Source organism: Pelophylax lessonae, assembly GCF_965119305.1.
Source record: "Pelophylax lessonae genome assembly, chromosome: 2".
Classification (NCBI taxonomy): Eukaryota; Metazoa; Chordata; class Amphibia; order Anura; family Ranidae; genus Pelophylax; species Pelophylax lessonae.
Window position 1 is genome coordinate 408782666 of NC_138769.1, and position 22778 is coordinate 408805443.

At 46.6% G+C, this 22778-nt stretch overlaps 1 protein-coding gene across 1 annotated transcript in view; it reads right to left on the reverse strand.

The window, feature by feature from the left end:
- ATP2A3 (ATPase sarcoplasmic/endoplasmic reticulum Ca2+ transporting 3) overlaps positions 1–22778 on the reverse strand; it is a 409528-nt gene that overhangs the window by 201846 nt on the left and 184904 nt on the right. Inside the window, exon 5 of the mRNA XM_082244776.1 lies at positions 17160–17298. Coding sequence (XP_082100902.1) covers positions 17160–17298 — 139 coding nt within the window. The remainder of the gene's footprint in view (positions 1–17159; positions 17299–22778) is intronic.

The window sequence follows — 22778 nt, forward strand, 5'->3', positions numbered from 1 at the left end:
CCTCCCCTAAAGGGCATTGCTTTAGGACATCCCAGATAGTCATTACTACCTGCTCTGTGTCCCGTGATGTACGATAAAGAACATAGGATTTTTCCTACAGCTTACCTGTAAAATCCTTTTCTTGGAGTACATCACGGGACACAGAGGTCCCTCCTCTTTTTCTGGGATCTTCATTGCTTGCTTCAAAAACAGAGGTTCTTCCTGTATGGGAGGGGTTATATGGGAGGAACTTCCTGTCTATTGGTTGCCAGTGTCCATTCACCTAAAGGTAGCGTATAACCCAGATAGTCATTATTACCTGCTCTGTGCCCCGTGATGTACTCTAAGAAAAGGATTTTACAGGTAAGCTCTAGGAAAATTCCTATTTGTATGCAGGGCTGGAGACTATTTTGCACACTAGGCAAGACTAGCTACTTGCAACCCCCCCTCCCCCCAAAAACAAACAAAAAAACTACACCCTTCCTGCACATGATGCCCCCTCTAACCCTAAACCCCCCTTCCTATATCCACTGCCCCCCTTTAACTCTACACCCCCTTCCTGCACACACTGCCCCCCTTCAACGCTACACCTCCTTACTGCACACACTGTGCCCTTTAAGCCTCCACGCCCTACCTGCACACACTGCCCCTTTAACACTATTAACACCTGCTGAGTTTCCCCTATTGGACTGGCCACCCCCCACAGCCAAGTCTAAATGGCTCAACACCACGGGGCAACCAGGAAAGCACGCAAGGATCCCCATTTCATGGGCATCAACACATGTTTATACATGTTAGCGGCGACCTACCAATTAAAAGTAAACAGGTTTTTTGCATCCCTGGACTTCTTGTTACATTTTCTATTAGGTGTCTTCATTGGGGATTTTTAAGTCTAGAGGATATATGGTGATAGCTTCTACTCCATTACAAGGGTACTTTACATCTTTGTTCCTTGGGGATACTGAAGTACTTTCCATCAGCTACACCTTGGGGTGCATAAACCCTGGTTTTGGTGTTTATTTTAAATTCCTAGACTATGCACTGTTATTTTGGAACTGTTAACATATACAGCATAGTGGCATGAGCATAGGATATATTTGATGTATATGTCATATCTGATTTCTATATTTTTCTCAAAATTTAGGTTGTTGGCGTCTGATCACATAATTTATTCATAGAACCTAGTGCAGGTCACTTCCAGGCTATCTCTACCAACTCCCCAATCCAGCAGGGTCCAAAATATGGCCAGGCGGAGGATGGCCACCTCGAATGGTTGCAAAGAGACAAGCAATGTGAAGAAGAGTTTTGATTGAAAAATGTTTTTTGGAGAGTAAGAAAAAAAGAAGGGGGGCAAAAATAGCTTAGTCCTTCCACACCAGAGGTGGAGTAACAATGTCTATCCTCCTAGGAAAAAACTGAAAAATGGTGATAGTGGGAGGGGCTATCCTGGGTTAGCCTACAGTGTTTTTGTTTGCCCCTTTCCAATCTTCCTGTACATGTCAGTATAATTAGAAGACTTCCTGTGTCCCTCAATGGAAAAGAAAGACAATCTATTATAGTACCATGGATAATAAGGTTTTCTGAAATGTAATAGAAAATTGTATCATTTTAAAGCATAACTTCACTTTTCTTGAGAATAAAAACATTCCCATCTGGGTGATCTCTGTACATTGCAGGCATTTTGACAAATTTTTTTGCAGATTCCTACCTTTTGTTATTCTGAAGAAATCATTGTTTGTTCCTTTGTGCCGAGCGGGTCTAATGGGAGTGGTTTCATAATTATCTGTCAGCTGTGGCAGCTGCAGGGTTCTAAAGAGGAAAGCTGCTGGGCCTGCATACCTTTAGACACGTTTCTATTGGGAGTATCTCACCAAAAATGACATTTTTGTTGCAGGGGATACCAGAAATCTGACTTGTATCTTAGGCAGACTTCTGGGAAAATTGGTGAGCCAATCACACAAGAAGGAAGTTATGTTTCTGAGGTGTGGTCAGTACACCTTCTGTGCACAGAACAGCTCCAGGTAGCCATATTGCATTGCATTTTCAGAAAATTACAACAGCTGCAGATTGAAAAGGAAAGGTAATTTTAATAACATTCAATTACAAAATGATTTGTGTCGCAATTGAATATACGCTATATTGTTTTTTCTTGATTTGCTGATTTTTTTTTTCTCCCATGAAAATGGAGTAACCCTTTAAGTGAAATTCTTGATTGCAATTGTGTTGCATATATTAAAAGTAATAAAATAAGGAATTACGTTGCCAAAGTAAATATGAATCCCAGCTGGATTTTTTTACCATTTAAAAAACACCTTTTTAGTAGTTTTTTTGTAGCAACCTCATGAAAACCTGCTGTGGGTCTTAAGAACTTGCCGTGGATCATCACTGCCAGTGACGTTTCTGTCTGGTCTTGGTAAGTCAAGTAATTGCCATAGTTTTCTATGGCTGTAGGTGGAGATTGAAAGATTAAAACCTCAGCTCCCTCTTCTTGCCCTACAGCAGTAAGGCTTGTATAATCATGCAAACTCAAAGTAAAATGGGAATCCATGCAGACATGCTGTGTGAAAGCACTGAAACCTGTAGTTTTACTGTGTACATGTGCAAGAAAGCGTGACAAAACCACCACTGCATTAGAAATCAAAAAGTGAGCATTAACACTTGAATAAATGCATGGCTCGCAAGGTAAAACACAGATAAGCAGAGAAGAACCTGAAACACTGACCAACATCATATTTATATTTTTGGGATTCCATACACTTTCAAGCAGGCATATCATCATAGTAGCATAACAATGAAATGGGTCTTAGAAAAGATCTGTACTTTTAAAGCATTCTGGTAGGTGTAAAAAAACGCTGCAATATTTTACAGTGTATATGTTTCATGAGTCCTTCTATACTGATAATCACAGTCCTTCTCCTATTCAAAGTTAAATGCTACCGTGATTATCTATAGTTTACAAATTCTTCATATATAGCTTTTTTGTGTGTGTAAGCTTGTATATCTAAAGTATTTTCATTAATGTAAACTGTGTCTGTGGATAACATAATCAGAACCTTAAGTGGAACTCCAATTAAATAAAAACTTTACTGTAGTTATAAATTCATGAAAAAACATTAAACTTTAATAGGTGTTATATTCTCCGTGTTGTGAGAGACACAGGACTCTGATCTGGAACAACGGATGTTTATTCAGTAATCACTGTACACTCCAAAATGCATTACAGGACAGCTCGGTATATCAATGCATCTCTTACATGTGTCTAAGATGGCCACTCTGCCCCTTGACCCTTGTCATCACTCCTGGGTGGAGCCAGCCTTAAAGTAACAGTACATGTGAAACCCTTCAGGTATAACAATAGGCACCTGGTATTTTTACCAGGGTCTGTCTTTATTTTGGCTTCCTGCAATCTAAAACAGGATCAAACCGGGAGAAAGAGGGGCAGTACTCTGACACAATCAGCAAAAAGAAGGGGAACCTGCAAAGGAGCAGGGGCGGCATTTACTGGAGTCCAAAAAAACGCTCTTAGCACTAGACACAGGGAAAATCTTCCATCCAATTTCTTTCTTCAATGCCAATCAAGAGTGCAGCCCACCTCCAACCAGGAAGTCCTCTGAACACACAGCAAAAAACACACAGGAGGCGAAACCACCTTGTGCATTAATATTGAATTCACATTAGCAAACAGATACTCGCATAAGAACAAAGGTTAGTAAGCCAAACAGATCTGCTCCAGCCTGAACACAATGGCGGTAAGCCCTGGAGACAAATGGTTGGACTGTGGATGCATTTCGGGGGTCATGCCTCTTTCCTTAGAGCTCTGAGGAAAGTGGCATGCCCCCCAAAATGAATCAGTGGTCCAACTATTTGTTCATATGTGAGTATCTATTTGTTAATGTGGATTCAATAAAAATTATTAATGGTAATGCACAAGGTGGTTGCGCCCTCCTGTTTTTTTTTTTCCTGGCATTTACTGTAAACCAATCCCCTTTCCCTCCTGCAGCAGCTGAATGGCAGCAGAAGGGTGAGAGGGAGAAGCAGACTTTCAGTGGTTGCAAGGGGAAAAGAGGATCAATTCCAGTAAATGCTGCCCCAGCCCCTGTCCAGGTTCCATAAAACCTAAAGTGACAGGGAGGCCGCACAGGACCCCTGGAGCATGGGCAGGATTCACAATCGCAACCCCAGAAGCTATGCCCATGGCACATGTGGTGATTAGAGTGTGCCCAGGGACATCCTGTGCACACACCTATGGAGTGAACCCCTGCACAAGGGCCTTAAGCAAAATGTATGAGGTGATTTCTGAAATAGAATGGTCTAGACCATGATTTGAGTGTACAGTGCATCCGGAAAATATTTACAGCGCTTTATTTTTTCCACATTTTGTTAAGTTACACCCTTGTTCCAAAATTGATTAAATGCATTATTTTACTAAAATTGTGCAAGCAATGTCCCATAATGACAACGTGAAAAAAGTTTGTTTGAAATTTTTGCGAATTTATGAAAAATAAAAAAACAAAAAAGTCACATGTACATAAGTATTCACAGCCTTTGTCATGACACTCAAAATTGAGCTCAGGTGCATCCTGTTTCCACTGATCATCCTTGAAATGTTTCTACAACTTAATTGGATTCCACCTGTGCTAAAGTTCAGTTGATTGGACATGATTTGGCAAGGCACACACCTGTCTACAGAAGGTCCCACAGTTAACAGTGCATGTCAGAGCACAAACCGAGCCATGAAATTCAAGGAATTGTCTGTAGACCTATTTAGACAGAATTGCATAGAGGCACAGATCTGGGGAAGAGTACAGAAACATTTCTGCATAATTGAAGGTCCCAATGAGCAGTGGCTTTCATCATCCGTAAATGAAAGTTTGTAATAACCAGGACTCTTCCTAGAGCAGGCCGCCCAAACTGAGCAATAGGAGAAAGGCCTCAGTCAGGGAGAGGACCAAGAACTTGATGGTCACTCTAACAGAGCTCCAGTGTTTGTTGTGGAGAGAGGAGAACCTTCTAGAACAACCATCTCTGCAGCAATCCCCCAATCAGGCATCTATGGAAGAGTGGCCAAATGGAAGCCACTCCTCCGTAAAAGGGCACATAACAGCCCGCCTAGAGTTTGCCAAAAGGCACCTTAAGGACTCAGACCATGAGAAACAAAATCTCTGGTCTAAGAAAAAAAAAAACATGCCTACATTGAAGCAAGGTAATGGCAGAATCATGCTGTTGGGATGTTTTTCAGCAGCAGGAACTGGAAGACTAGTCAAGATCAAGGGAAAGATGAATGCAGCAATGTACAGAGACATCCTTGATGAAAACCTGCTCCAGAGCACTCTGGACCTTAGACTGGAGTAAAGGTTCATCTTCCAACAGGACATGGGACAACTCTGTGAATGTCCTTGAGTGGCTCAGCTAGAGCCCAGATTTGAACCTAAACAAACATCTCTGGAGAGATCTGAAAATGGCTGTGCACTAACTTTCCCCATCCAACCTGATGGAGCTTAACCACTTTACCACCGGAGCATTTTGCTGTCTTACGTCTGGGCCACTTTTTGCGATTCGGCGCTGTGCGAATTTAACTGACAATTGCGCGGTCATGCGACGCCGTACCCAAACGAAATTTACGTCCTTTTTTTCCCCACAAACAGAGCTTTCTTTTGGTGGTATTTGATCACCTGTGCGATTTTGACTTTTTGCGCTATAAACAAAAAAAGAGCGTTTATTTTGAAAAAATAACAATATTTTTAACATTTTTTTATATGAAATTCCCCCCAAAAAAGATGTAAAAAACAATTTTTTTTAAAATTTTTGGCCAATTTGTTTTCTGCTACCTATGTTTGGTAAAAAAAAAAAAAAATCACAATAAGCGTATTTTGATTGGTTTGCGCAAAAGTTATTGCGTTTACTAACTAAGGGAAAGATTTATGTCATTTTTGGTGTTTTTTTTTAACGCGTAATGGCGGCGATCTGCGATTTTTTTGCGGGACTGCGACATTGCGGCGGACAGATCGGACCCTTGACTGACATTTTTGACACTTTTGGTGGTACCAGTGACATTACTGCAGTAATCAGTGCTATATATATATATGCACTGTTACTGTAAAAATGACACTGGCAGGGAAGGGGTTAATTTTATTGGAGAGGGAGGGGTTAATGTATGCCTGGTGCTTACTGATGTGTGTGGGGGGAGGTGACTGAGTGACACAAGGACAGATCCAGGATTCAGCTATGCTGAACCCTACAATCTGACCTTGCCTGTCACTTCAGAGATCCGCCTGCTTGTGTTTACACAAGCAGGCGGATCTCCACACTAGATCCCCGACGATCGGGGAAGAGCGGCGGCGATCGCCGCTGCTCCTCCCCTGGCCCGACTCCCGCTGTGACTGAAAACAGCGGAAGCGAGCCTCCGGCGGCGCGCGCGCGCCCCCGAGAAGGTGGAGTGTCTGACTACTGTCGTCAGACGATAACGAGCCACTCTGCCGCAGTAATATTACTGCAGGCAGACATAAAGTGGTTAAGAGGTCCTGAAAAAGATAGAATTTTTGTAAAAACTTACCGTAAAATTTTCTTTGAGTCCTCTGACAGTCGCCGCCCACTCATACAATCTGCACGTCTGGGTATTGGTCTTATCCACAGGAGTAAGCTCGGCAGAAGATTGTGTTAGAAAACATTCACAAAACCTTTGTATAGACACACCTACAGGGGGCCGTCCCTCTCTTCCAATACCCCCATCTAGCTGCATTCCCAATTCAGTTTGGTAGCAAGCAGTATAGAGATCCATGAACCCCAAAAGAAGGGTGGGGGGCGGCGACTGTCCGAGGACTAAGAGAAAAGAATTTTACGGTAAGTTCTTACAAAAATTCTATTTTCTCTTACGTCCTCTGACAGTCGCCGCCCACTCATACAATCTGCACATCTGTGACGTCCTAAAGCAGTGTAGATGTGAGGGGTGGGAAACGTAACAGTCAAAAAGGCAACGCAACACCCAGGTCAGAGAAAAGAACCTCTTCTGAACCAGAAAGGTAAAACACTGGGTAACAGGAAAGCTCAACAGGAGCGAACAAACCCAGGAAAGCAAAATAAATAAGGGGAAAAAACCCCAACAGGAGCAGACAGGCTAAAACCACCATGTCTCCCCTAAGGCACTGCCGCACTCAGAACTTTGCAGCCAAAAGAGGCATCCGCTGATGCCAAGACAGCAAGTTTGTAAAATTTTGTAAAGGTATGCACGGACGACCAGGTCGCCGCTTTGCACATCTGAGTCACCGACGCCTGATGGCGGAAGGCCCAAGACGCACTAATTGCTCTGGTAGAGTGCGCTGTGACAGGGAAAGGTGGAACCTGATCCTTAATTGAATAGGCCTGCACAATTGTCTGCCTCATCCATTTTGAAATGGTTGCCGCAGACGCAGCCCTACCCTTCTGAGGTCCCTCAGGAAGGACAAAAAGAGAATCCGACTTTCTGAAGGATTCAGTAGACGACAGGTAAACCCTCATCGCCCTTACCACATCCAAGGAATGCAAGGCAAACTCCTTAGGATGCTTAGGCTTCGCACACAGCGAAGGTAAGACAATGTCCTCGTTGAGATGGAAATCCGGAACCACTTTCGAAAGAAAGGACTGATGAGGTTGCAAGACCACTTTGCCCCTATGAACCACTAGATAGGGGGAGCGGCAAGACAGGGCCGCCAACTCCGACACTCTGCGAGCAGATGTGACCGCCACCAGAAAGGCAACTCTCCATGACAGCACCGGCAGAGGAATCTCCCGGATGTTCTCAAAGGGAGGACGTTGCAAAAAGGACAAAACCAAATTCAGGTCCCAAGGAGGCAAGGGTGCCCTCCTAGGTGGGAGCCAGATGACGCACCCTGAAAGTGCAGATCAAGGAATTCAACGCCATAGGGCACTGAAAAAGAATGGCCAGTGCAGATAACTGGCCCTTAACCACTTACCGCATACTGACGTACCCATACGTCGGCAGACTTTGCGGGGTTATACCGGGATGATGCCTCTAGCTAGAGGCATCATCCCGGTACCGTGGTTTAAAGCCGATGGTCAGCTTTCCATCGGTTGCGACCGATCGTTACTCGGGTGAGCGGGAGGGGACGTCCCCCCCCCCCTCCCGCCACCTTCCGTGGCTTTGCTCGGGGCTCCCGTCCCACCGTCCCAATCCTACCAGATGAGGCCTTCCTGGCCTTAAGCAAGGTAGGAATGACCGCCGACGAGAGACCTCTGTCTCTCAAGACCTGGCTTTCAACAGCCATGCCGTCAAAGCCAGCGACTGTAAAGCAGGATGGAAAATCGGCCCCGAGACAGAAGATCGTCTCGTAGTGGGAGCCGCCAAGGAGGCTCGACGACCAGTAGCATGATGTCCGAGTACCAAGACTGGTGCGGCCAGTCTGGTGCCACTAGAATCACCAACCTCGGTTCCGAGACCAACCTGGGAAGGAATCTGGATAACAACTGAATCGGTGGAAACGCGTAAATCAGGCGATACCGGTGCCAGTGCACAACCAACGCGTCTGCCAGAGGATCGCACGTGCGAGCAATGAATCTTCCCACCTTGTTGTTGAGCCGAGACGTAAACGGATCCACATCCGGGGATCCCCACCGCGCACACAGAATCTGAAATACCTCCGGGTGTAGGGACCATTCCCCCTGGTCCAGGGTCTGGCAACTCTAATAATCCGCCTGCCAGTTCTCCACACCTGGAATGTGAACTGCTGAAATCGCAGGGACCTGCGTCTCAGCCCAGGACAGAATCTCGGCCACTTCCTTGGCCGCCAGGGCACTCCTGGTGCCCCCTTGGTGATTGATGTAAGCCACCGCAGTGGCGTTGTCCGTCTGCACCCGCACTGGGCAGCCCCGCAGACGATCCAACCAATGGAGCAAACAGAGCCTGATTGCTCGCAGTTCCAAGACATTTATCGTCAGGGAGGATTCTCCCTCCGACCAGGTGCCCTGGGCAGACAAATTGCCCAGAACCCCACCCCAGCCCGACAGGCTGGCGTCCGTGGTGACCACAGTCCATAGCAATGGTCGAAAGGACTTGCCTACGGTCAGAGCCGGAGACTGGAGCCACCACAGGAGATCCGATCTCACGTGGGGGCTCATAGAAATCCTTCTTTCCAAAGAGTGAGGACGTCTGTCCCACCTGGCGAGAATCTCCGCTTGTAGAGATCTCGTGTGAAACTGTGCAAATGGGATCACCTCGAAAGCCGACACCATTAAGCCCAGAAACCGCATGCAGGTCCGAAACGAGGAGGACTGAGGGACCTGACCTCGTCCTGCAGGATCCGGAGTTTGTCCTCCGGAAGAAAGACCTTCGTCTGGGCGGAGTCTAGAATCCTCCCCAGGTAAGGGAGACGAACAGAAGGGGACAAGGTCGACCTCTGAAAATTGATGGTCCACCCGAACTCCTGGAGCGTCTGAACCGTGATCGACAGATCGCGCAACAGAGTGGCACTGGAGCTCGTCCAGGTAACCGAGGATGGCAATCCCCTGTACCCGCAACAAGGCTAGAACAGGAGCCAAGACTTTGGTAAACACCCTTGGAGCAGAAGCGAGGCCGAAAGGTGATGATAGGGATGTGTAGATACGCATGCTTGAGGTCGATGGAAGCCAGGAAATCTCCTGGACTCAGTGATGCCACCACCGACCGGAGGGACTCCATTCGGAACTTCTGGACCCGCACAAAGCGGTTTAAAAACTTTAAGTCCAGAATCGGATGCACCTTGCCCTCTTTTCTGGGCACTGAACAGATTAGAGTAAAAACCCCAAAACCTGTCCCGGTGTGGAACCGGGACAACCACCACTTGGGCGAGGAGATCCTGAACCGCCCGATGGAGATCTCGTAAACGATCTGGGGTCAACTGAAGATTTGAGGTAAAGAATCTGTTTGCTGGGCGTGATCGAAACTCGATCTTGTACCCTGACCGAATGAGTTCTTGAACCCACCTGTCCTGAATCTTGGCCAGCAAAGGTTCGGGAAAACAGCGCAGACGTCCCCCCACCCCTGAAACGAGGGAGCCCCTTCTAGGTCAAGGCGGACTGAGCCGCCGTGCCAGTGTGGGCGGTTTTTGACTTGCCCGCCCAAGGGTTCTTCTGGCCACCAGAGGCCTTGAAGGACTTACCTTTGTCTTGTGCCTTGAAGGCACAAAAGGACCCCTGGTTAGGTTAAAAGGAAGGGCCCCGCTTACCGCGGAAGGACTTGCCCCGGGACACCTGAGGCACCAGGGTGCTCTTGCCCCCTGTGATCCCCTTCACCAGTTCATCCAGAGAGTCCCCAAAAAGACGATTCCCTGCATAAGGGATGTCAGACAGTCTTCTTGGAAGACTGGTCGGCCGACCAGCTTTTTAACCAAACGATGCGACGAATCGACAGTTGTGCGACTAAAGGGGCCTCATCCAAGGCCGCGTCACACAGGTATAAAACAGCCTGACCAATTTGATCCACCATCTCCAGAGTAGCAGGAGGGGCGGAGTCAGCAATTAGAGTGCGCTTAAGCACCTTGGCCCATTCCACAACAGCCTGAGAGAACATTACGGAAGCGAATACGGGTTTCAGTAAGGGACCCGCTACCAGGTAGATGTGGCGTGTAAGAGTTTCCACCCGCCTATCTGCCGGGTCTTTAAACACCGGAGAATCCTCCGCAGGCATTAATGTGGCTTTATTCAACCTGGACACAGTGTGGTCCACCTTAGGAGCCGCAGTCCAGCGAGAATCCACCGGATCCACAAAGGGATAATGGTACTGAAATCTCTTGGGCACCACAAAATTACGTTTTAAATTGCGCCATTGGTCATTCACAGTATCGTGAAACTCCGCGGGAGAGGGAAAAACCTGACCCGACTTCTGGGCTTTGCGGGTCCCAAAGGAAGACCGCTTAACCGACAGGTGGGGCTCATCATCCAAATTTAAAGTGTCTTTCACAGAGCTAATAAGCGCAGACATTGCAGCGCATTCTCTTGCTGATCCGGAGGGGGAATCCTCCTCCACATCCGACTGAGGACCAAGACCCCTCAGGGGGTACGCTGTCCGTAGCAACCATATCTGGCTCTGAATCAGAAGACTGAGAGGGCATAGGCCTTTTCTTAGAAGCCCGGTCAGACATCAACAAATCCACTTTAGATGCTAAAGTCGCAAGTGCAGCAGTAAGTGAGACTATAGCAGAGGATTCGGCAGTACCTGAACCCTCCACCAGATCTGGGGGGAATTTGCTATCCTGGGACTCCATAATAGCAATCTCAGATTTAAAAGACACTGGGCCTTTAAATCGGCGATTTCCGCGGTTCCCACCGCAAATGCATAGCAATGAGGAACAAGTCCTGTGCTACAGGAAACTGTAGGGAAATGAATGCTAGCAGGAATGCAGGCCAGGAAACACCATAAAATCCCCCCAAAAAGTGTGCTATACTTGACACACGCTGCCAGCTCGATCTGCATGTGAGAAGAAAGGAAGTGACCTCACGCCTCTAGAGGCAGAACACAGCCCTGAGCCACAAAAAAATGGTTGCCAATACAAATCTATGGAGAAAGCTCTGGGAAAATGGCCGCTCACCACATAAAGACATAGTGCCCACAACAAAGATGGCGCCCAATTTGGCGCCAAAAGTATTGCAGAAAATGGCTGCTGCCCTTACAATGAGGCCAAACAACCTACCCACACCTAAAATGGCGGCCGCGAGGTTTTTCGCCGATTGCGGCCCCCACACACCATGTCTGTACACCCAAATAGTTGACGAAGCACCCCAGGTACATTAAGGAACCCCCGCAACCCCCCATACAGCGGTAGAACCGCCACAGCGCCCCCCCAGAGACCGGGAAGGGACACACAGGTACCGCCCTGACAGACATGAGGGGGACATTCCAGATCCATACCGAACTGCCATCCCCATACACAGAGGGCCCACATACACACCCCGACAGACAATGCCATAGACAGAGGGGTAGCATGGTACTCACCGGTCCAGCGAAGATGTGGGTACCGCTCTGACAGGAAGCCTCCCACTCTGGGTGGTGTTGCCGTCAGCCAAAAGGGATGCTAGCAACGCGCGGCGTACCACAGTTGAGACATTCCGGCAAAGTAGCCACTTCGCAAGCTCGTCCCTGAGGACAGGGACATGGTCGTTTGCGAGGCCTGGGCGTACACATAGCTTGCTAACGCTCGATGGCAGGCTGGGATTCCATAAGGCTCTAGGACAACCAGTGCGATTCCCAGCTCCACAAACGCTGTAGTCTTCCGAAGTCCGACTAACTAAGCGCAGAAACAAATAAAAATCATTGTAAAGAAAAAACACTTTCTTAGAGAAAAAAAAGTAATAAGAAGAAGGAAAAAAGGCTGAGACTGCAGCCCCAGCCAGGGAAAAGCCAGCCTACCCCTATGCTAGGCAGAGACAAACTGAATTGGGAATGCAGCTAGATGGGGGTATTGGATCAGAGGGACGGCCCCATGTAGGTGTGTCTATACAAAGGTTTTGTGAATGTTTTCTAACAAAATCTTCTGCCTAGCTTACTCCTGTGGATAAGACCAATACCCATACTTAAAAAAAACTTGAGGTTGTAATTGGTGCCAAAGGTGCTTCAACAAAGTATTGAGCAAGGGCTGAGAATAATTATGTACATGTGATTTTATTAATTTTTCTATTTTTAATAAATTTGCAAAGATTTCAAACTTCTTTCAGGTTGCCATTATGAGGTATTGTTTGTAGAATTTTGAGGGAAAAAAATGCACTGTATTCAAAGCCAGATGCTGATCCAGACCAGACAAGAGGACAGGATGTGTTGCACGGAGTACTGCCCAGGATGAAATTGCCTTGTCTTCTGGGAAGTCAACTTACTAACCTGAACCACTTGCCGACCACCATCAACACATATACTGCAGCAAGTCGGCTCTGTCCTGGGAAATGACATAACTGTACGTTGTTTCGCAGGACCGTTAGTGGGGGTGCTGACTGCCTACTGGGAGAGCCAATCAGCGGGTCCGGCGGCCGCGATGGCCGCCGGGCACTTGGGATCGCTCCCCTTGGAGACAGAGCTGCGGTCTCCCGCTGTAAACATGGCAGACCGCTGTACTGTCAGTAATGAACACCGGGATCCTGTGTTCCTCCCATTTAGGAACACATGTCTCTGTGTTCATTCAGCAAGCCCATCCCCACACAGTTAGAAAGCACCCCTTGCAGCTATGTCCAAACTATGGCCCTCCAGCTGTTCAGGCTACAATTACAATTCCCATCATGCCTAGTTATGTCTGTGAATGTCAAAGATTTGCAATGCCTCATGGGAATTGTAGTTCCTGAACAGCAGGAGGGCCATAGTTTGGACACCCCTGCCTTAGGGACACATTTAACCCTTTGATCGCCCCTGGTGTTAACCCCTTTCCTGCCTGTTTCATTATTTCAGTAACAGTCCAAATGTTTAACCCCGATTACTGTAATAACGCCACCGGTCCCCCACAAAATTCTAAAAAATGTCAGTTAGGTGTCCGATCTCTGTCGCAATGTCGCAGTCCCGCTAAAAATTGCTGATCGCCGCCATTACTAGAAAAAAATTAAAAAAATGACAAATCTTCCCCCTAGTTTAACTTTTGTGCAAAACAATCAATATACACCTATTTGTATTTTTTTTTACCAAAAATATGTAGCAGAATACATATTAGCCTAAAATTATGAAAAAAATAGATTTTTAGAATTTTTTCATTGGGAATGTTTTATAGCAGAACTGAAAAAAAAAAAACAATTTTTTAATAATTGACGCCCTTATGCTTATAGCGCAAAAAAAAAAAAAAAAAAAAAAAAAAAACACAGCTGTGATCAAATACCACCAAAAGAAAAATTGTATTTTTCTCTCTTGTTCATTGAGGGACACAGCTCCAGAATCTTTTTGATCATTGGGACGTCCCAAAGTAGTGTAAAACATGAGGTGTGGGGGTAAAAAAACAGCAGAAAAAAATTTCCAAAGACTAAACCTAGCCGACCAGGTAACATGGAGCTCAACCAGAAACAACTGGAGCTCACCTATACAGTTGGGCAAAAGTATTTAGTCAGCCACCAATTGTGCAAGTTCTCCCACCTACACAGGAGTCTTTGCAGAAGGTCTAGAGGAGAAAAAGCATATATCAAGCGATACTGGCCCCAAGAAACCACCAGTGCATCTGTGGCGTCGGCCAGAGAATCCCGAGACCGTGCCAGATATCTAAGCACCTCACTGTTGAGACGAGAGGCAGGATAGAAGATTAGTCCCTGAGACAGAAGATCTTCCCTGAGAGGAAGTTTCCAAGGGACGTCTGCTACCAGCTCTGCGTACCAGGACCGGCGAGGCCAGTCTGTTGCCACCAGAATAACTGGAATTCCTTGTACCTCGGTTCTGCGTAGCAGTCTCAACAGATGTTGAATTGGAGGAAAGGCGTAAATCAGACGATACCTACCCCAAGGGGCCACCAGAGCATCTGCGGCGTCTGCAAGAGGCTCCTGAGACCTTGACATGAACCTCATCACCTTCCTTTCCCCCACCAAAGACACAGTTGATGAAATACCTCCGGGTGAAGAGACCATTCTCCCGGATCCAACGTCTGCCGACTGAGATCGGCCGCTTGACAATGCACAGTAGAGAGGGCCCGAGAGAGAGGGCCCGAACATATTGTTCTGCCCACCTCAAGATGGCAGCCACCTCCCAGGCTACCAGGGCACTCTTTGTGCCCACTTGATGATTGATATATGCCACTCAGCACTCAGAGTGCATGGACACAGAACCAGTGGGTTGACTCTCCACTCACTCTTCCAGCCCAGCACCATGTAGCTCCCCCTATCCAATTTCACCCATGCCCCCAAACAGGGGTCGGGGGGGGACAGGAGAGGGCATACAAATTTAAGGGGGAACCCTGCAAGGAGGAGGAAGAAGTACAAGGAAGAGGAAGGACACAGGGGGGGTCTACCGTCCCCGGGGGGCTCGCGACCACCCCAACAATTTCACAAGAGAGGGGGGGGGAACACTACTCACCATACCACGGTCACCAGGCAGGCGCCACTCCCAGCAGTCCACTGCACCTTCTTGGAATAGGGTTGCTGCGACTCTGTTCTTGACTATTATCATGACCAGTGCTATGCAACCTCGCAAGGGTTTTCAGCCCCTGTCCAGTGGGACTATGTCGTGGCCAACTTAGCGCGGAGCTAGTAGTTGGGTTGCGCTCGTAGGTCAGACTGGGAAGACCGCAAGGATCTAGAATATCCAGCGTGTCGCCCAGTCCAGCTGTTGATTGTAGTTCACACAGGAACAAAAATAATGAAGAAAAAAAAAAAAAAACTCAATTTAAATAGGAAAAAATGCCAGGACCGCAGATCCCAGCAGAGAGCCAGGTCCTTACTACTGAACTAGGCAGGAAAAACTGGAAGTCCTACAGCAGGGAGTGATGGTATACCCTCTGGGACTGTTCCAGGGGCAAAACCAAAAAGGTTTCCACCTAGTCCTACGCCTAGAGAATTGTCAAAGTAACTCAGTGCCGTATCGCAAAATGGCCTGGTCATTAAGGGGGTAAAACTTTCCGGTCCAGAAGTGGTTAAAGAGGGTAGGGATGACTTAATCTGGCAGACCTCGGTTTCTTTGTACCTGGCCCCCAAAACCATTCTGTCCAAGCCAGCAACCAATAAGTTCTGCCCAAAAAAACAATCAATATGCATTTCAACCAAAAATTTCTAGAGTCCAGTGTGATTTTATTGATCTTGTAAATTAAAACAGGAAAAAAAAAAAAAAAACACCAGGCAGCCAATATGGACCCAGAGCAAAGGTCCTGCAAAAATTCAATCCAAACCAAGAGGCTATATATTAAAAAAAAGTGCGTCAATAGCAGAGCAGCAGAGAAAATGAAGTTAGATTCCTTTTGAGTGGTGCAGCTTCTGGTGTCTTCTTGATGGTTGTTCTCACAATTGAGGGGTCCAGCAATGAAATACCAAATTGCCTTGAGCTCTAGGAGGTTGATGGGAAGCCTGGCTTATTTCGATGACCAAGTACCATGTACCAAGAGGGCATCCAGAACTCCTTCACAGCCCGACAGGCTGGCATTCGTCGTGAGAACCTACCAAATATTTAAAGGAAGGAGTTTCCCTGACTTCTGCACCAGGCAGGAGTTGCTAAAAAAAGTTTGACCATAGAGGACAGATGAATGGGGTGATTCAAGGACGAAGTCTATTTGTCTCACGTTCATAGAATACTGTGTTGCAATGGTCTTGAGTGAAACTGGATATACAGTACAATCTCGAAGGAGGCAACCATTAGACCCAAGACCCGCATGCAAATTCTAGCACAAAGTGGGGATCTCTGCTGGACCCCAAGGGCCTGGGCTTGAGAGTGGAAAGAGAAGTTTGTCTTGAGGCAGGAAGATCCTGGACAGGGCTCTGTCTAACGTTCGACCCACGGACTCTAAACTGTGAGACTGTTCCAGTGACAACTTCTGCATGTTTTAGATTGTGCTATAGACTTTGCAATAAAAAATTGCCTGCTTCCAGTTTTTTTTCTTTTTAGACTTTGGTTTCCTGTTAACAGAAATTTCTCTTTTTTTTAATACTAGCTGGCTAACCACTGGATAATGAAAGTCAACTTGACTGTAAAGCTTTAATTATTTTTTTCAATTAAAATAATAAACATGTCATACTTGCCTGCTCTGTGCAGTGGTTTTGCAGAGTGGCCCAAATCCTCCTCTTCTTGGGTGCCTCCACAGCAAGCAACTTATTATGGGGGCACCTGAGCCGAGCCGCTGCTGTGTGTGTCCATTCACACACGGAGCCCTGACTTGGCCCTGCTCCCTCCTGACTGGCTGTGATTGAGCCAATTAGGAGTGCGAGTCCCCGGAGAGGCAAGGCTCTCATGGACACCGCTAGATCGAGAGGGGGCTCAGGTAAGTATTGGGGAGGGAAGGAGGGGGCTGCATACAGAAAGTTGTGTTTTTTTTTTGTAACTTTGTGCATTGAATGCATGAAGGGAAAAAAACGTCTGCCTTTACAACCACTTTAAATGTCTCTGGCTGATTCTTAATATTAGAACATTCACAATCTGGTTGGATACATCCATTTGGGTAAAATTTACAAGACTGTTCATTTTGGGAAATCTGACCCAAGAAACAGCTCAGTTCATCATTTCAAATTTCTATTATAATTTACAAGAACATTTTCTAGTTCAAAATGTGTAGTACCTGCCACCTCTACAATGTCCCCAGGAACAAGGTCTCTGGCTCTTATACGCTGGACTCCATTTCGGTCCCCACGAATTACTTTTCCCATTTCTGGTTCATATTCCTTCAGAGCTTCAATGGCACTTTCAGCATTCCTTTCCTGCAACAGTTAACAAAAATATCACAGAAAGAATTTGTTAGACAAAAGCAAATGGTGGATTTTCTCCTTATTCACAGCTCTGAATCACTTACTTGCAGCAACTATGCAGCTAAGAAATTCTGACTTTTGTAATGGAACTACTTATCTCACCATGTCAGTATTTGGATGTTACAGCCCCTTCCAAACCAAGCCATTTTTCAGTGCTGTGATAGTTTGACAAGTACTCGACCATGCAAAACTGTATCCATTTTTTTTTCCTTTTTAAGACAGTGCATGGTGGTGCAGACAGGAAAAAAAACTTTCTATCCTAACATATCAAATAATCTTTCTTCCTAAATTTAGGCCAAAATGTATTCTGCAACGTTACTTTAGAAAAAAAAACAAAAAACAAAGTTTGTGTATATTATTTAGTCTGTGCGAAATTTATCAGCCATGATGTTTTGTTTGCTTATCACAGTTATCGAGGTTAAGACAGTACAAACTGCCCAAAATTACCCATTTATGTAAAGAAGACACCCCAAGGGATTTAGTCAATATAAAAACTGAAAATAAATGGCAACCATTACAACCTATAACTATCCTTTGCAGCAAAAAGCACACGCACATGAAAAACAAAAATTTGCAGCTGACTCACCAGATGGCCTGCAACAAAACCGAATTAACCCTGTCTAACAGTTCACGTTTAAAGCAAGGGGTTTAGTTGCACACATTTGCAAACGTGTAATCTGCAGTGGCCATGTCAGAGCACCCCAGTTTCCTACGATACTAACTCTATAATTTTGAGAGTCTGCCAAATTGGAGCACATATATAGCAGTTCAATAGGGGCTCCCTATGTACAGTCTGGCAGTGTATTAGTACTGTGTGTTCCTGGTGTTCACTCTTCTCACACTTCCTGTCTCGGTGACAGCAGGACAGGAAGTGATGGGAGTACCTTCACTGAGGACACAGATGAGAACAATAGTATATGAGATGGGTCTCTGCAAAAGTACTAAGTAAAAAGATTAAAAAAGATCTTAGCAAACTGGACAGGAGGCATAAAGCCAACCAGATTCGTAGACAGAGGGAAAATTCTGTTTCCTCTGAGAAGCGTCACCTAGGAAGTAAAGATGGACCACCACACCTTGTTGTATTAGTTGCATTGCATTCTATCTAGGGCAATCACAAAGAACCTGCTGGACCTGATACGGGTTAATGAAGGTGATATTCTGCAGAAAGTTGATGGAAAAGGCTGCAGTTTTGCTCTTGTCTGTCCAAAGCAGAAGCAGAGATGGTGTTTGCTGAAGCAAGCAAAGTGACACTGGCAATCACCTTTATTTGGTTTGCTTTGCTGGATATTTACCAAGGTGCATTTATGGCCATTATCTGGTGAGTTGCTTTGCAAGGGGGTGAGGAGCACTTTGATGTGGTGAAGGCACTGACGGACTTTTGATGCAGTAAAAAGCCCTGTGATTTCACCTTCATACTTCACCTGTCACGCTGGGACTCCTTGGCGCTGAGGTGGTTGCACTTTCAGTATTACCTATTGTCTAAATCTCCCTACATAGGTTTTACTTGTATATGTGCTGTCTTCAGCTTTCTAGACTGTTTAGAAAGTACACGTTCTGTTAGAAATTTCTTTTCCTGATTCACTTTGGGAGGGATGTTTGGCCAATACGCTGTGAGACAGCTAATTGGAAGAAAGGCACACCCCCAGGCAGAAACATGAAGAGCTGTGCTGTGAATAGACCAGCTCTCAGCTAATATGCTGATAACAAAAGAATGGAGCAGGGGTAAGCATTGGAACTTCGGTCTTTGGAGATAAACACTACAGATAGACGAGCCCAGGTCAAATTTCATGAATGGGGTTTACATTCCCTTTAAAACCTCTTTAAGTGACTGGGTTTAGATCTGCTTTTAGTCAATCGATCAACATGACAGCCAGGCAACCACAAAGATTATTATCAATGGAAGTCCCTCATATCTTGCCATACAGGCTTGTTTTAAACACATGTACAAGCACATTAAAAAACAAAAAACAAACCACATTGCTTTGAAACAAAGCATAAAAGAATAAAGATTTTTATAAGGTCAGTAGTATATACTAAAACAAAAAGACAGCTGCCCTCATTGATATTTAGCACACAAATATAAAAAATTCAAAAACAATCATTTGTGGTGCTATCCCCTTAAAAAAATAAAAAACAAACAATTCATATGTGACAAATTCATATAACAGTGGATAAAAGCAGTTCATATGTGACAAATTCATACAGCCCAATTAAAAAAAAAAAAAATCATCAAAATACATAAACATATTTAAATAACTATAAATCAGCAAATGCATTAAAAAAAATCAATCAGATAAATCTGTCCAAAAAATAAAAAAATGTCAGTAACATAGTCCTTAAATTGATGTCTGAAAGGAGTAGATCAGAAATCCACCCACAGGGACGAAGGAAGAAAAAAATCCACCATAGGAAAAAGGAACTATGCATCTTCCTTTATGTGTGTGAGGCTTGATTGGAGTAGGATAAGCCTATGGAGGCATGCACATCCATCCATCGGGTTTTCTCCCATAAAGCACTGCTAGACCTACGTATGTTTTGAGGTCTAAGTATCTGATAAGCAGGAGTGTTTATTGGCGGCAGCTGGTGCACGGAATTGGTGGGATAAAGATTAAAGCGGAGTTCCGGGCACAGAAGTCATTTTTTAATAAACATACCACCGGGACAGTCAGGGCTAACACATTCCACAATGGCTAGCCTCTGATCTGTCCCGGTTCGCACTTACCTTTTAGAAGAAATACTTACTTATAAAATTTCTTCCACAGCGTTTCCATCTCTCTTGTGGGCAGCTGAAGCCGGCGTGGTCCTCTTCTGTGTCTTCTTCCACGTCTTCTTGTCCCAGAATGCGCCTGCACCGGGCCCCTCTCGTCACTTCCGGTGCGGCGCCGCATTCCTCCACAGCGTCGCCCGGAAGTGACGAGCGGGGCCGGTGCCGTCGCATTGATTCCTGGGAGCGATGACGTTCAGCTCCCAGGAATCATAGCGAGACAGGAAGTGACGGGGTGAGCCGCGGCGCCGAGGGAGGAAGTACTCTGAGGTGAGTATTTACGATCTTCAATTAAAAGGTGAACAAACAAAAAAAAAAAAAATAACTATCCAATTCCTTTTCAGGTAATGTCGAACTAGCGGAGGGGCACAAAAAAAAAAACGGAATTTTTGTAAAATCTTACCTGTAAAATTCCTTTCTCTGAGTCCTCCGACAGTCGCCGCCTCTTCATATTCGTCACATATGGGGTATTAGACTTTGCTCCGAAGGAGTAGCTAGGCAACAGAATATGTTAACATTAAAGCTTTTAACATATCCCACCCTCAAGGGGTGGTCCCCTCAGTCAATACCCTCCTACCCTGCAACCATATCTCAGTTTTAGTGGAATAGCAGTAGAGTATACAACCAAACCCCAAAAGAGGGGCGGGGGCGGCGACTGTCAGAGGACTCAGAGAAAGGAATTTTACAGGTAAGATTTTACAAAAATTCCGTTTTCTCTTACGTCCTCCGACAGTCGCCGCCTCTTCATATTCGTCACATATGGGGACGTCCCAAAGCAGTGCAAACATGAGGGGTGGGAAACGCATCCGCGCCGAAAAGGCAACGCAGTCTCCGCATCAAAGAAAGGAACCTTACCAAAGGAAGGAAACCAGCTGGGCAATAGGAAAAAACAAGTGCTCAACAGGAGCAACAACCCAGGAAAAGACAAATAACCATGGGATAAAAAACCCATCCCAACAGCCAGAGGTCCCCAACAAGGGACCCTAGGGAATTGCCGCACTAAGAACCTTGCGGCCAAAGGAAGCATCCGCCGATGCGTGAACATCTACTTTGTAGAATTTTGTAAAAGTGTGTACGGTCGACCAAGTCGCCGCCTTACACACCTGGGCTACAGAAGCCCCATGACGACAGGCCCAAGACGTACTCAAAGATCTAGTAGAGTGCGCCTTCACAGGCACAGGGGGAACCTTCCCCTGCAAGGCATAGGCCTGTTCAATGGTCTGCCTGATCCATTTGGCGATGGTAGAGGCCGAAGCCGCCATGCCCTTCCGAGGACCCTCTGGAAGAACAAACAAGGAGTCCGTCTTTCGAAAAGACTCAGTCGATTTAAGGTAAACCCTTATCGCCCGAACAACATCCAGAGAATGCAATCTCACCTCCTTTGGATGTTTAGGCTTCGCGCACAGCGAAGGCAAGACAATATCCCCATTAAGATGGAATTCCGAAACTCGTTTCGGAAGAAAAGAAGGATTAGGTCGCAAGACCACCTTATCCAAATGAACAACCAGGTACGGAGACTTGCAGGACAAAGCTGCCAGCTCCGACACTCTGCGAGCCGAAGTGATCGCCACCAAAAAAGCGACCTTTTTGGACAACATAGACAACGAGATCCCCCTGATCTCTTCAAAAGGAGCACGTTGCAACACAGACAGAACGAGATTCAAGTCCCAAGGGGGCAAAGGATCCCTCCTAGGAGGAACCAGATGCTGCACACCCTGAACAAAAGTGCCAACCAAGGAGTTGGAAGCCACGGGACGTTGAAACAGAACGGCCAGTGCAGACACCTGACCCTTTATCGTAGCCAGCGCCAAACGCTGATCGACACCCGTTTGAAGGAAAGACAGCACACGGGAAACCGAGTACGTGCGGGGTGAAAACCCCCTGGACTCACACCAGGCAAAATAGGCCTTCCAAGTACGGTAATAAACCTTCCCCGAGGAAGACTTCCTCGTGTTGATCAAAGTATGAACGACCTCTGGAGAGAGACCCTTCTCCTTCAGGACCTCGGTCTCAACAGCCAGGCCGTCAAAGCCAGCGACTGTAAAGCAGGATGGTATATCGGTCCTTGAGACAGTAGATCGTCTCGAAGAGGCAGACGCCACGGGGCGTCGACCGCCAGATTCACGAGGTCTGCGTACCAGGACCGGCGAGGCCAGTCCGGTGCCACAAGAATCACCGTGCTGCGTTCCGAGTGTAACCTGCGAAGGAACCTGGACAGCAACTGAATCGGTGGAAACGCGTACATCAGCCTGTACTGATGCCACGGGGCCACTAACGCGTCCGACGCGTCTGCCCGAGGGTCGCGCGTCCTTACCACGAACCTTTTCACCTTGTTGTTGAGACGAGACGCGAACAGGTCCACATCTGGAAGACCCCACTTCGCGCACAACATCTGGAAGACAGCCGGGTGGAGAGACCATTCCCCCTGATCCAGGGTCTGGCGACTCAGATAGTCCGCCTGCCAGTTCTCCACCCCCGGAATGTGAACCGCCGTTATCGCCGGGACATGAGTCTCGGCCCAAGACAGAATGTCGGCCACTTCTCGAGCCGCTCGGGCACTCCTGGTGCCCCCTTGGTGGTTGATGTAGGCCACCGCCGTGGCATTGTCCGTCTGCACCCGAACCGGGCAGCCCTGCAGCCGGTCCGTCCAGAGATGAAGACAGAGACT